This window comes from Temnothorax nylanderi, unplaced genomic scaffold, assembly GCF_030848795.1.
Source record: "Temnothorax nylanderi isolate EJ_2023f unplaced genomic scaffold, tnyl_v1.0 TNYL_tig0080_pilon, whole genome shotgun sequence".
NCBI lineage: Eukaryota > Metazoa > Arthropoda > Insecta > Hymenoptera > Formicidae > Temnothorax > Temnothorax nylanderi.
Genome location: NW_027249142.1, coordinates 586,810 through 601,777, shown reverse-complemented (window position 1 = coordinate 601,777; position 14,968 = coordinate 586,810). Strand labels below are relative to the sequence as shown.

General features: G+C 36.4%; 1 protein-coding gene across 3 annotated transcripts in view; it reads left to right on the top strand.

The window, feature by feature from the left end:
• Positions 1-14,968, top strand: part of LOC139774379 (uncharacterized) — a 64,707-nt gene that overhangs the window by 28,270 nt on the left and 21,469 nt on the right. The window contains exon 3 of one of the 3 annotated variants that reach the window (XM_071709611.1): positions 13,921-14,161. The exons of the other annotated variants lie outside the window; for them this stretch is intronic. Within the exon in view, the coding sequence (XP_071565712.1) occupies positions 13,921-14,161 (241 nt within the window). The remainder of the gene's footprint in view (positions 1-13,920; positions 14,162-14,968) is intronic. 3 annotated transcript variants of the gene reach the window in all.

Sequence of the window (14,968 nt, the reverse complement as noted above, 5' to 3'; positions counted from 1 at the left end):
TCTCACTAATTACCTATATTGTAATCAAAAGGAAAATCAAATGTTAATTTTTTCTTAAATTTCCTAAAATATAGATAGTAGTTTTTCCTGGTAATTAAAATATTAATAATTTCAATATTAATTATATTGTCTTTTAAAATTATATGTAATATCTATTAAAATCTACTTTTATTGTATATAAAAATGTTCATTATTAATCTTAATTAATTGAAAATATAAAGAATTGATCTACCATTTCTTGCTATATTAAAACTATATTTAATAATTTAATTGTATTTAATAATGCATTTAATAATAAATTGAAGTTACTCTTTTCATTATAAATGTAATGTAAAGCTGTCTTACTAGCGATAAATCGTTTTTATGAAGAAATTGTTTTCTTATATTACGAAATTGTTAACAATTTCATTTAATCCCGATAAATAAAATACATTTGCTCTGCCTAGTCAACAATTATATTATCGTGATCCGGCAGCTTGTAATCGAGATCGGTCAGACAAAATTACGTTCCTGTGAGCGTATAAAATCAAAGTGAAATGAAACACGGACAATTAATGTAACTGAATCTCTTCCGTTAATGAAAAGGCAACAAGATCTATTAGACTGCACCACCTGTATTGGGTATTTTGCGAAATTATTGTACATCAACAATTTGTATCATACGCTAAAATCGATTAAAATACAATTAAAGACAAAAGTTAAATAACATCTTTCAATTAAATATTACCTGTATGTCAACAAAAAAATTGAACTTGTATTTTAATTTGATTTGTATTAGTGTTAAAAGACACACATTATGCATAACTGAATTTCTCCGTGCTGCTGGCTAATGCAAATTCTACTCAGCCTAATTTACGCTGCGTCTCCATAAATTAGCATAATAAGTATGCAATGCCATGTAACAATGAAATTAGCTTGTTGAGTCGGAACTATCATTAAAGTATAATTAGAATGGTTAAAAATAAATAAATTTGAATAATAAGATCCCAATAATATATACAATACACATAGATAAAAAAATACAAATAATCTTAAAGGTAACAATTATCTTTCTTACATCTAAATTTATGTCTTTCGTTACACAGAAAAAAGATATTACATAATATATTCATGAAAAATGATTTACTATTAAAATGCAGTGCAAAGAATATTAATCATATTCTTTTTTAAAGATACGTTTGTTATAGAAATTATTGCTAGAATAATATTTCCTTTAATTATACCTTCTTTTTCAATTATGCAAATTTGGTGATGGTTTTTAAAACGAAGGAGATACGACATGCAAACGATATTATGATCTTTTAATTCAATGAGCGAAGCACAATATTCTAAAATCGCGTCGAGAAATATCGCTTTCCATTCCATTTCTTTGTACAATCTGCTAACCAGCTGCAAGTGTGCACACGCATATCGCGTTTCGAATCTGCAGAACGAAACAAAACGTCGTTAGACTTGAAGTCTGCATTAAGCTCAGGTGACTGAATGATCGCAACGTAATCCCAATTACAGTTTCGCGGATTGCGTAAAAAGCTTTTCTACGACGTACGAGTGCGCGAATTAGCTTGGGCCGCTCTGAAAGCATAGAACGTGTCAGATCGCATATTTCACGGAATGGTTTTGTTCGCATCCCTCGTTTTTATTATTATTTATACTAACGTGTACGTATACGTCATTTCGCGCCCGGCAAGACATATCATAGCGCATGCAGGCAGAAATGTGGGGAATGAGAAATAAGCTTGGCAGTATGTAATTAGGAATATCATTGCACGCTATTAAGATTGAAAACGAGTCAGCTTTGTGCTTGTACGTAAATTTTAACAGAATAATTTAATAAAGTGAAGAAGATGTGATATTTTTATTAAATTAAACGTTGACAGTAATGCTCAAATTATATAATAAATAATTATTTACTAGAAAGAAAAGACATATTATTAACTGACACAAGATTAATCATAAATATTTATTTTTTATATGTAAAAATGATTAATTATTCTTTAATTTACATAAATAAATATAAGTAAATAAGGACATAATAACATGACATATATAAGTGATGTACATGCATAAAGAAGAAAAACAGGGAGGAGCGTGATATCGTGGTTTATCGATTATTTATTATTCATTATTATTCTGTGGGTAAAAGTTGACATAAGATAAATAAGAATGATAAGAAAGTAAAGCAAAATAAAAAATAAAAAATAAGTGAAGCTAAATAAAGATTGTAATCTTGTATTAGTGAGTAGTGGGTTACATTGATATAACACAGTAAAGAAGTCTCTAATGCTGAAAATTTAAGCGTATCAGGCTTTACTGCACAACGTAATAAAAGGCTTAAACCTTATAAGTGTACGGAGACGGTAAGATCTCAGAGAGCTAATCCGGTAAAGCCAATGCTAAGAAACTTAACTTTAAGATCTCTACCTTATTCATTTCTAAAGAAGATACTTCATAACTTCTCTTCTCTATGTATTATAAATTTTTCTTTATCAATATTGCACTATATTTTCTTTCTTTGTATAATCGCTAACGCAACTATAGGTACTTAATTAAAATGCACAAGAAAGCTTTCATTACACAGAAGGGATAGAAAATTGTGCTATAATTTTACATATTTTTGATTTTATTAAACAGTACCAAACCAATTCTTAACAAAATAACTGTCCTTGTCCTTAAACATGCAAAATTTTCAAAAGTATCTTACAAGTACTACTTGCACGCCGACAAAATAAAATATGCTTGCTAAAAGCTGCTGTTGAAATTCGCGGAGTAATTTCATCAGAGTTCATAAGCGTCATTAAAGTTTACGCTTTAACTTTAAAGTGCAGTAAACATCGTGTACCGGCATCCTCGCGAAAAGCGCCGACCTTAATCGATACACGTCGGCGCGGCGTCGTCGTCGTTCCGGATCGACAAACCACCGTCCCCTTGGGCGCTTTTTCCGTCCTTTCCGCTGCATCCGATCGTCGCAAAGCGACGACCAAGCTAGCTCAAAGGAACCCGGAGAACCATTAAACGATGCAAAGGGGCGACAATGGCCGTGCCGAGGCGACAAAGGCGATCGCACGCGTTCTTCCTTTATCATTTTCTCTTCACTAGTTCGCTCTTTCTCAGTTTTTTTTTTTTCGAAGCGATAGTAATGAGAACATGCGAGATGCGAGAACTTACTTTTCAATAGAGAAAGAGGATCTTTACAATTTTTTCAGAAAGATTAATTACTGAATTTATATTATGCAATTCTTGCAGCCAAAATAAAAATGTTAGATGTAACGAGTAGTAATTTCAAATAATTTTAATATGCAGTATTTTTATATATACAGAGTATTTTATATATAAAGCATTATAATCCAATTTTTATAAATAAATCTAAATAGCATTAAAGTAAATAAAATATTAAATAAAGAAAACATTTTTTGCATTTCTTTAATTGATAGGATAAAAGAAAATATGGTGAAAATAAGTTCTAAAATATTTATTAAAAAAGCTTTACCTCTGTTATTAATAGTTTTATAATAAATAACTGCAAATAAAAATGGCAGTATGTTATATGAGATCTCTCTGTAAATTGGCTGATATTAAATATTAAATACTAAATTTTTTTACTAATAGTTCAGTATTGATATCTACCTAATATTTTATTTGATTAGATTAAATTTAACAAAAAGTTGTGCAAAAATTTGATTATATTTTGTCATTATATATTATTTTAAAAATGCTAAAGTTTCTGATAATTATAAAGATATCAATAAAATTTAGAATATCACGTACTCTCCGACGATCTCTTTCCTCTTTTTCTGCTTTTCCTCCTCTTCCTCATTTTTTTTCTTTCTTTCACTTTTTTTCAAATCTTCTTGTCATAGTTAAGTCAAAGCAGAAAAAGAAGTAGGAGGATGGAACTCCAGGAGAGGAACTCACTGACCGGCTCGCCGGCAGCGAGAGGGTGAGTATCAATTACACGGGTACCTCCCGTTAGAGTTTTCCGGAAATTCGCGTAGTAAGTCAAGCCCGGGGACACTGGAACTCCGGTGGGCGAACAATGCCGGCAGGCCGCGGGAGCTTTCGCATTTGCATATGAATTGGTGGAGCCTGCAGATCAGCGACGCCGGTTCTGGGCCTCCAGGCACCTCCAACCACCTCCGTCGTCACCACCGCTGGCTAACGAAGGTGGACGCATACGGCCAGGTGGTTAACTGGCTGGATAGTTCGAATTACCCTGAGAACGTTGGATTGATAGCTGGACACTCGCTCGATTCTCGTCTCGATAACGTCTGCTCGAACGTGATAGTACACTTATCAACGGATGTAGCAGCTTAAAAGAATCGAGCGTAGAATCGCGAATTCTCTTCGCAAAAATTTATAAACTTATTTCGAAAATTCTACCCAATGTCTTGGAATTAAATCTCTTTGCATTGCTTTTAATTAATCTATCTTTTTACATACAAACAGCATTTCTGCGAAAAAAGAAACGAAATCAAAGGTATTTTTTTCTGGAGGATTAACATTAGCTAGCTGTTATCAAACCAAATATGAGACTGCTTTGCCAGTAAATAACTAATGATTTTTTATTCGACCAAACTGGCTATCTTTATTTAATGTAGTTGTCATGACGTTTCGACCATTGATACATTAAATAAAGACAGTCAGTTTGGTTAAATAAAAAATCATTATTATTAGCTATTATATTAATATAAGACGTACGACAAAACAATGATTCACTCTCGCGTGCTGTAATTAGCGAAAGAGACTGTATATATTCCATCTCTGCTTGCTACGCGCGACGTCTTTAAATTACACGCGGTTAATTAAAGCGCAATTACAATTCGGTCCGCAGAGAGAGCCGTCATGAAATTACATCTTGCGCGACCTCTCCCTCTTTCGGCTGGACGAATTCCCCTCAGGGTGAAAGGCCCTGGAGGTTTACCTAGGCCGCGCGCGGCGCGCACCGGGTACCGGGATGTTTGCGATTTTGCGAGCGTAAACCAATTACACGTTGCGGAGACGTGGACCTCAGGAGTAACCCCGACAGTAACTCGCTCAGACACGCCGCGTTCCAATCGATTCGTCGTACAGTCGTGTGTACGTACGCCATGACGAGATTGATATTGCCTCGCGACATATCCGCGACGGCAATTAGAGCAAGGCGAAATTCGATAAACGTTTCTTTATTTGAAATGGGAACAATATGCGTTCTCTCATCGGTATGATTGCGTTTGCCAACACGAAACGTGATGGCATTGGACGATTGTCGAGTGAAAGCGATCGATCATTTAAGTACATTATATTTCTCGTTGGCAAATTGGCATATTAACACGAGTGTAATGGGATTTCCATGTGAGAACAGAGACAAGTTATTCTGGACGAATATAGATATTTATTTATGTTGGAAGAATAGTTTTTATTAAAAATTTAAATTTTTGTCCCTTACAAGATCTTCACGAATTATAATGAAAATTAAATATAACCCAATTATTTTTGTTAATAATTTCTCGACAGATTTGATCCACAAAATCTCGCTTTTTTGCGAGAGTTCGTTTTTTGTATATACATATGTATGTATATATGTATTGAACTCAATAGAGCATCGAGTAATAAAGAATCAAAAATTATTTTCTCTTTTCTAGTTAATAAATATATATTTATCAATGAATTAGCCAAAACTTTCTCTTGTTTTAATCACTCGCTGCTAACACTAAATTTGCTCATCTCGCGTAATGTACCAAACGGAGAGATCGGCGAACAATGGAATAATGGAAATCCTGGAATGTACCGCGTACATGGAAGTCGGAGGGAAATTAGTTTCATTCTTGCAGCTACTTGTTTAAAAGGAATCCTAATTGTTCCCTCGTGTATCCGATCTCTAAACTCACGAAACTTACTGGAATCATGAATGTGGACGCGCATATATATCGGTGGTAGTCTTGTTGCTGCCGTCGAGGGTGTATAAATTTTCATGGATAAATATAAGATTATCTCGTGCTGCATATTTGAGTCCGTTCGTGCATATGTATTTTTTTGCAAGGGGGGGGGAAGCTCGTCGAGATCTTCGCGATGTACTTTACAAGTGATACGTAACTGTGCCAAGGGACATTGCATCGCGGACGATCCAATGGGAACTTCATCATTCATTATTCCGGCACGGTTGTATAATGCCTGAGAAATCCTGACAGTTATTACAGCGGCGTCGCAGGGATTTCTCCCTCGTCCCACCGGATTTCGAGATTCAGCGAATTACGGCAGCGGAATGGATTTACAATGTTTAATTTACTACTTGGGCTGGGCGGGATTAAAGGCGCCGCCGGAAAATTATTGGCGCATAAAACGGACGGGATGATGGCATTGGTACCCGCGGTTTCGTTATATTCGTTAAAATGGAATTGAAGAGTCGGATAGTCAATCGATAAGAATATAGAAAATTTTCCATGAATAGAAAAATTAAATTCGCAAATCTCCCGGTTGCTACTTGAACCAGAATCATGAGACAGTCGTAGAAAAGAGTTAAGCTGTATGTTTACCCACACACACATATACATACATTATTATTATTGTATACAGTATTGTAGATATTTCATATTTTATGTCAAAATAAAATATAAAATATCTCGTAAATCATTCAATTTTTTGGCTCTATTCTAATTGTATTTTTTCTACACAGAATATTTCCAGAAATCGATTTACATAAAAAATAAGGTATATATAATATATATATACGTACAATATTTTTTTATGTAAATGTACTTATATGTATTTTTGATATATCTTAAAAGGGATTAGACCACGGAGCATAATAAATTTTTCTACTTGTCTTCCGAGTATGCTGCATTTGCATGACTTGATTCTTATTCTACTCCTTACTGATGTATTCAAGCTCACGAGGTCATAGCGTTAAAAGCACAAGTAATAAATAAAGTCGCGAGGTGTAAATTAAAACAATTACGACGCTCTTATCTACTGCACGTAAGCAAATCATAAATTCAATCCGCGCTGGCTGACAAAAGAAAATGCAAATTTCGTTCTGGGAATGCTTGCAGTGGCACCTTGCAGTTTGTCGATCAATCATGCACTTGCCACCATGCCCCTCCCTATGCGCGTTACTCTTCTGAAAGTAATTAATATAAGAAACAGGCGGAGAGATAACGCGAGCGGCAAACGAGCCGCAATTAGGGCGGGACGATGTGAATCAGATAACGGCCTTGTTTAGATGGGGGTGCGTTCGAGAAGGTGCCAAGATATCAATGCCGATCGTCGCCATCAGATATTAACCCTTCACCCGTCGAAATCGCAACTGCGAGAATGCTGTTTACAACGGACGGTAATCCGCGGGTATCCCTAAACCTAAACCTACATTAACTTTAGGGCCGCTGTGAAAACCAATTAACCCGACGGGCCCGGTGCGACCCCAGCCGTGCCATCAGGCTGTAATCGAGACACTTGGAAAATTAGCAATGTCCCGGAAAATGCCCTTGGTCATTAGGGGAGACGTCTCGCTGCCAGACATTGCGTGACTATATCGCGGTATACGCTCCGCGTGGTAAACTTTCCGGGAACGCGGCACTGAGGCGTGCTTACACGGAAATCTTCGGGCGTCACAATTGAGATTCTATTCTCACGCAAAATTAATTTCTTCTCTCTCTTTATTCAAATTCAAACGTAGAACTTGAAATTCTGGGTCGAAACTATATCGACATCATCCGACTGATCGATGTCGAGAGTGCAACGACTTCTTCAAATCTTTAAATGTTTTAACCGAACAAGACCGATTTTATCGAACTCTTCCTTTACAGACAATTAAATAATTCATTGTGATTTGCAGTTTGCCATGGAAAATTTATGAAGACTTGTATTAAAAGAGAAAAAGAGAATTTCGCCGATCTTTCTTATGGTAATATTTCGTGCCGGGGCAACTTTCGTTAACACAGAGAGCGAGGCAAATAGAGACGTTGTAAAATATGCAAACATCTAGTTACGAAATAATGCGGACAATTTGCGCGAAGCTTTTGATTCGCGCGCGAAGGGGTATTCGCCGGCAACTCTGACGAGTCACGGCGTCTTTCCATGATATTTCCATCGAATTTCGCGTTTTCAAGCATCCACCCGCATCTGTGTGGACGGTTCTATCTCCACGCAATTACGCGAAAACTTTCGAAGCGAATATCTACCGGCAGCTCTGCGGCGCAGGAGGATGCTTCAGTTGTTTTGGGATTCCGGGCTACAAATAAGGGTCAAGGGGCTGTCCTGGGCCACGCCGAACTGCGACGCGACGCAATCCGACGCGATGCCGCATCGCGTTACATCTTACGGCCGATGTTGAAGCGAGATTCTGACCCACAAACGGGCGAGAGAAACGGACACGCGGGGTGAGGAGAACGGCTCGAAATTCGTGGACAAACAGAACTATTCGTCTTTCTCTAGGCGGAACAATTTCCTTGGAATTTATCTCGGAGACACTCGACCGTAGTTACAACGTGCGGAATAGTTACGATGCCTTGGCGCGTGCGCGACCGCGGATAAAAGGAGGCATCTCGGTGTCGCGTTATGAGAACGACGAGCGTAACGCTGATCTTTCCCCTGATTTATCCCGGGAGTAGTTTTTTTTACAGCTTCGCGATGCCCACTCAACATCGCCGCAAATTCATCAGAACGCATAAAAATTCGATTTATAAAAATCAGTAACTGGATAAAATGTATTAGTATTTTTTCTAAACAAGGTCTTTTCTAAAACATTTAATATTATAATAATTAATTAATTTAAAATTACTGTTCCTTCTATACCAGTATTTTAAGAGGTACTAATAATGCAACTCATTCAGAAACATTCTACTAAATGTGCCATTTATTAATTTATGATCGATTTTAATGCAGTTATTGAAACCCTATATTAAATTGAATACCAATGTCTAGTTAGATTTCGCGTACAAGTGAACAAACATGCCAGTTGTAATTAATAACGTTGTCAATAACAATCGATGATTTATTCAAAGGCATTATAAAATCGATCATCTCGTAAACAGGTGAAGGGATAGATCGTTAAGCAAATCGCCGTGGGTCATTTGTGTAATATGCATACAGACTTGTTGTTAGCGAAGCAAACGAGAAGGCGAGGCGACAGCCGGAAATGCGGGCACACGGTTCACAGATTTTCCCGGTGGGAAAAGAGGGTAAAATAAAATGAAATATGGTGATTTATCGTCTAATGTACGCGCCAGCCAATTTGTCCTGTTTCCACGCGTGAACTGTCTCGTGTCGTGAGAGCCTGTCCCGCAGGATGCAGACGGAAACACGGATTGCATTTCATAGAGTGGTCTCGATGGCCCGTGTGATGTGCGCGCGCGGGCGCGATGAAATTACAAAATTTGTCTGGGGATTGCACACGTGAGTGCGGCTGACGTGTCCGCACCGAAGATACGCCAATAATTGTCCGCGAAATGAAATGACAATTATCGCAACCGATGGTGGACGAGACTTTACTAATCGTGTGGTTGTCATGGAATTGCCGAATTACACTGTTTATACACCTTGCACAGAACATATAACATCCATTGTCATTAGCGCTCAATCCCGTTTTGCGTGAAAATAAATTAGTAGCCAATGCATTGTACCGTAAATTATAATTATTGTGTTTTAAGTAATTAAATATTTCATCATTTTAGCAAAAATGTTTCTTCGTTTTTTCCTTCGGTTTTCACTAATTGGCTATATTAATTTTTAAATCCGATACGATACCTTAGAATACTTTTTTATTATCATTTTACATAACTCTAAAGAAAAGAATTTTCTAAAGTAATATTAAATATTGGCAATCGATAAAGAAAAAAGATAGTTATTTAGAAATTATTAATACTTAAATTATTTTTAGAATTCTAATTCTCTTCCGCGACGTTGCCTTTAGGGCAAACAAAAATTTATGAATACATAAATAATTAATGCGCATTATCATGGAAAAAGCACATACGTCGACATAAATTCAGACGTAAACTACTGGAATTTCCCTTTCGTGTTTCCCCTATTTTACGTCAGCAACAAATCATATTTCCTACAATTTAATCTTGAGCCTGATTTATTGCCGTCACTTTCACAATGCAACTTCATAATTCCAAGAGACTATAAAACTCGAGAAACTATATACATAATTCGCAATCGCAGAGCTACGGTCGTTTTCGTTCTGCAGCATTTATTCGGATATTCTCATAATATGATAACTCCCCCGTTTTATGCGCCAGATAGAATCGTGAATTTCTTCGCTAGACGAACATTAATTACTCCGAACTCTTAATTAATTTACTGTAACACATTGTAATTACGAGCAGATTGAAAGGAAATAATGGACGTGTACAGAACGTCGTTTTTCTACGATGTCATTTTTTGAAAATCCTTTTGCTAATCTGAAATTATTTTTTTCTTCTCAAAAAAAAGTTTCTCAAGAAAAAGATCTATATTATTATGGTAAAATAATTATAGCTATTAAGAATAAGAGATTTCTCATGAACTAAATCTGATGAAAGAAAATTATATTTTTTAGACATAAATTTGCTTTAAAATAATTTTCCTTGACATTTTTCCCAATAAAAATTGTCAACACAAAATAAATGTAATAGAAAGTGGAACATTGTATATATATATATATATATCGCATATTGGAAATATATATATATGATATAATATCCGATATTAATTAAGATTAATAGGATAGGATTTATTTTATGGCGCAATACATAACAATAATAATAATAAGAATCATAAACTAACAATAATTGACACCTTATGTATAAAGTATTCGAACACAGAGATAATCAAAATATAAAGTTACGATTTATCAATGTTAATAACATATTTATTACATGTCTGTGCTAATAATGTTGAAAAAGAACGATTATTATTAGAAAAAATTTACGATATTTACAATATGGATATTATTAAATTATATTAAAAACATACATGAACTACCAATAAAATTTCGAGAATTACAAAAAATTAGATTATTCAAAATATAGGTATAATATTTGTTACAGTTGCACTTTATTACCATCATGATAGTGCTCCTGGTAGGTATCGCTTGCATTATCACTCACTTATTTGTATAATTTATTCGACGGAGGCAGGCGAATAAACTTTGAGTGCAAAAGGCTCGCAAAAAGAGGTCTCGACGGCGCACTTCGTCATTTCCTTTATACGGCAAGAGTCATCACAGTAGACGAGAAATTGAGGGTGAAGAAACTGCTGTTGCCGCTGCCATGCCGTTGCTGTAGCGCGCTCGCAATTAGGATGAAGACGAAGACTCCAGACTACTCATTAACTCCGGTATGAACCGGCGAGCGTAGCGCATCAACGGGCTAAAAGTCGAAGAAGTAACAAGCTAGCATCCTGATGCAGTCCCCGCGCTGCCTGCCTGCCTGCCTCCGTTCCTTTTATTTCGCCGGAGTGTCGCCGGCAAATCTTATTTAAGGCAGATTTATCGCCACCCGGCTCTGAGATCGAGGTAGGATATTACGCCGGACCCGGATGCGCCATTCACAATGCGACTCCTCGACTCAAAAAGTGTCATAACTCAAAACCTGAGCGCCTCTTCGAGCACTTCCGCCGCTCCAGCACATTGTGTGCCAGAATCTGTCCTCTCGTCCCCTGCACCCGTACCAACTCCCCCTCTCCCTCCTCCCCGCCTTTCTCCCATGTCCCGTTTCACTCACCCTCTCGTTTCCTCTCTGTACATGAGAGAGCAAATGGATTCTTCCGTTTTTTATTAATAACGGGGACATATAGTCAGTAGCATCAAGTGTTCTGCAAATTTTTTCAACATGTTATTATTTTATCTGAATGTAAAGTATCGCGTTGGAATTTTCCGACGTTGAGTGTAAGAAAGATTTATTCGTTCGATCTATTCAATATTGAATAGGATTTATGAAATTCTAGATTAATTAAATCACTTTAAATGTCTTTTATATCAAAATTAGCGGTCACATTTATTGTACTTAATAAATTTAGACGAAGCATAAATATAATGAAAGATATACCAAATAATGGGTTCGTGTATATACATAAATTGATTTTATTTCCATTTGAAATATAATCTATTTAAACATTAATTACATCATTTATTCTCTGAAGTATTATTAAATATGTTTGTAATACAATCAGTTGAAGTGTATAATTTATTAATTATTCTTTATACGGCTGCCGTATAAACAGCTCGTATTATTAAAGTACGACGAGCGCTTTCAATTATTCGGTGATGCGAAAGCGATGTCTGCACGATTTCTTTGTCCTGGCCGTCTCTAACTGTTTCATCATCTATGTCGATTCGGCCCCTGGGTATATCAAACGGGAACTTGCGTAAGGAAGGACGCGCATTAAGAGAAATGGACCGTGGGGAACAGTTTTTCGGTCGCGCCGGTACAAAATCCAGCATCGTGACGTGAGCGTTGTCGCGCGTGACGGGCGTTCGATGTCATCGATCGCGGGCATCCTGATCGATACGCGCGTGTCGCGGGGCGAAAGAAACGAACGAGTCCGGCGATCCATTTTTTCGCTCTCCTTCCGCAACGAGCTGGCTCCATTAGTCCGGGGATTGGCCGATGCGCGCTTGAGCGAGCACCGCGGCGCTTTTTGCGCCGGCCGGACCGGTTGAATAATTGTGTTTTGCAACGTCCGCGGGAGCGCTTAGCCGAACTCTCGGGCATGGATCCAAAGAAGAATTAAGTAAAGAGGGAACTTGAAATGCGGATCTATAAAAGGGACAATGGCACCGGGCAAATCGCGCAGTTTTTGGGACGATCGCGAATCGCACGGATCAATCAGCCGTTTGCGCGAAAGGGGACACGATCTGGGACACAGTAATTGGCATCATGACTTCCGAAGTGAGTGCATATCGCGCGATTATCTCACGTGTCACCCTCAGACCGCTCGCCAACTTTAGCACTTCTTCATAGAAAGTCATTAAAAGCCGCATGTGTCAGCATATTACGATCGTCGTACAATAGAAAGCGGAAATGTTCGCGATTTGATTGATTCTTGCAATCAAGATCGGAACCGGCAAATCTATTGTTCCACTCTCATTATATGATGTATAAAACTATGAGAAATTTTTTCACACTTTTCTTAATTTAAAAGTTTTTTGGCAAATACTACCAGATTAATTTCTCTTAAGCGAAAATTTGAAAAGCAAGTTTTAAGCAAGGAACTATATAATGTAGTTGAATAAACAATTAAAGAAAGAAAGTTATTTATAAAAAAAAATATAGAAAAATACCATCACGCAAAAACTGTCACGTAAATTTTATTCATCTTTTTAAATTGTTTCTAAAAAATGTGTTCTTGAACGTGAATAATAAAACGTGCATTCTCAAAATATGAAATAGTAGACAAATGTAAGTATTTTAATAACAGTTTCTGCTTAATATAAACAGTACGTTTTAATTAAATTTTTGTTCATGCCTTAATCATCACTAAATCTTTTGAATATTTACCTATAAATATTTAAAAAATACGTTTTATTATTTTTCATTTTTTTTATAAAAAAACAATTTTAATTTTTTTTTATGTTTATGAATTTTCTCTCTTATCTTTACTTATTTTCTTCCAACAGTTTACATAACTTTTATTCTCTTATTTTTTTAAAGTTGTAGATTCTTTACTTAGCTGTTTTCTCTTATCCGTCCAACATAATCCACTGACTTTCCTATCTTCCGTCAGCCAATACCGCAACCTGTCATATTTCCACAATTAAATCTTTCTGTAGTTTTATCTCTTTTTCTAAGAGTTCTGTCTAAGTTGTTGGATTCTTTTTCTGGCTATATACATTTTTTTTGTTTTTTTTATTCCTAATCTGTCCCTATGCTTCAACATTTTGTATTCTAAATTCTATTATATACCTCGTAGCGTACAATTCACCAGAATTATAATTTGATTAACGAGATTAATGTTTCTTGACAGGTCGTTCTATTCGTATTGGTGCTCTCGACCTTGCTTCTGATCGACGCAAAGCCGGAAGGACATGCACACTCTTTCGCACATTTCCACGGTCCTGTGACGGGACACGAACACGAGGTCACTTGGGATGATGATGACGGTCACTATCATGAAGACTACGTCGCTCATCCCCATTATGCCTTTTCGTACGGGGTCGAAGATCCCCATACGGGCGATTATCACGGTCAAAAGGAGCACAGGGACGGTAGGTTTGCGTAGTTTGAATGGAGATTAATCTCCTCTGCTTTAGGGGGATCCTTCTTGTCATCTCGTACATACCGCGAACTGGGGAGAATAAGAATAACCTACTTACGTACGCGGAATCGCGATGCCAAGCTCCGAGGGAGAAAAAGCTGACAAATGTACCGAGGTGAACGTAGGACAGACTGATTGTGCGAATAAAAGTGGCAACGTGACCTTTACTTGAGCAATTTTATAATGTTGCTCTCGGAATACTCAATGGAAAGCCACAGCATGGTAATTCCTTTGATTTAACTTATCTACACTTCATCGTTCATCGGACGAATGATCGACAGTGTTAAGAATATTTTATTAATGCCGTTTGCAATGTTAAAAATGATTTTGAAAGAATAAAGGGATTTCAGTGTGCTCGTTGCCATTTCGTCCTAATTTCAATATCACATGTGCTCTACGGAGAAAAAAATTATATTACTTTCTCCAATATTTACTCAAAATAAAATCTATGCTTATGTACAGAAAGAGTTATTTTCTAATTTTCAAATTTATTTATAAAAATTTTGTGTATATAATATATATGAGTTTTCGTTTTATAATCAGTCTGCCTCGTTATATGCAATAATCACAATTCAAACACGTTGCTTTAGAAAAGCGAATCTCGTCAAGAAACAAAACTTTTCATAATACCAAAACAAATATTGTTTTTAATAATTTGGTTTTTCATAATTTTGTAATGGTATTTTCTCAAAGCACGACTTTCTCTATATAAAACGAGATCATCGAGCGTCGTCAAGTTTTAACTGGAGCGAGAGAT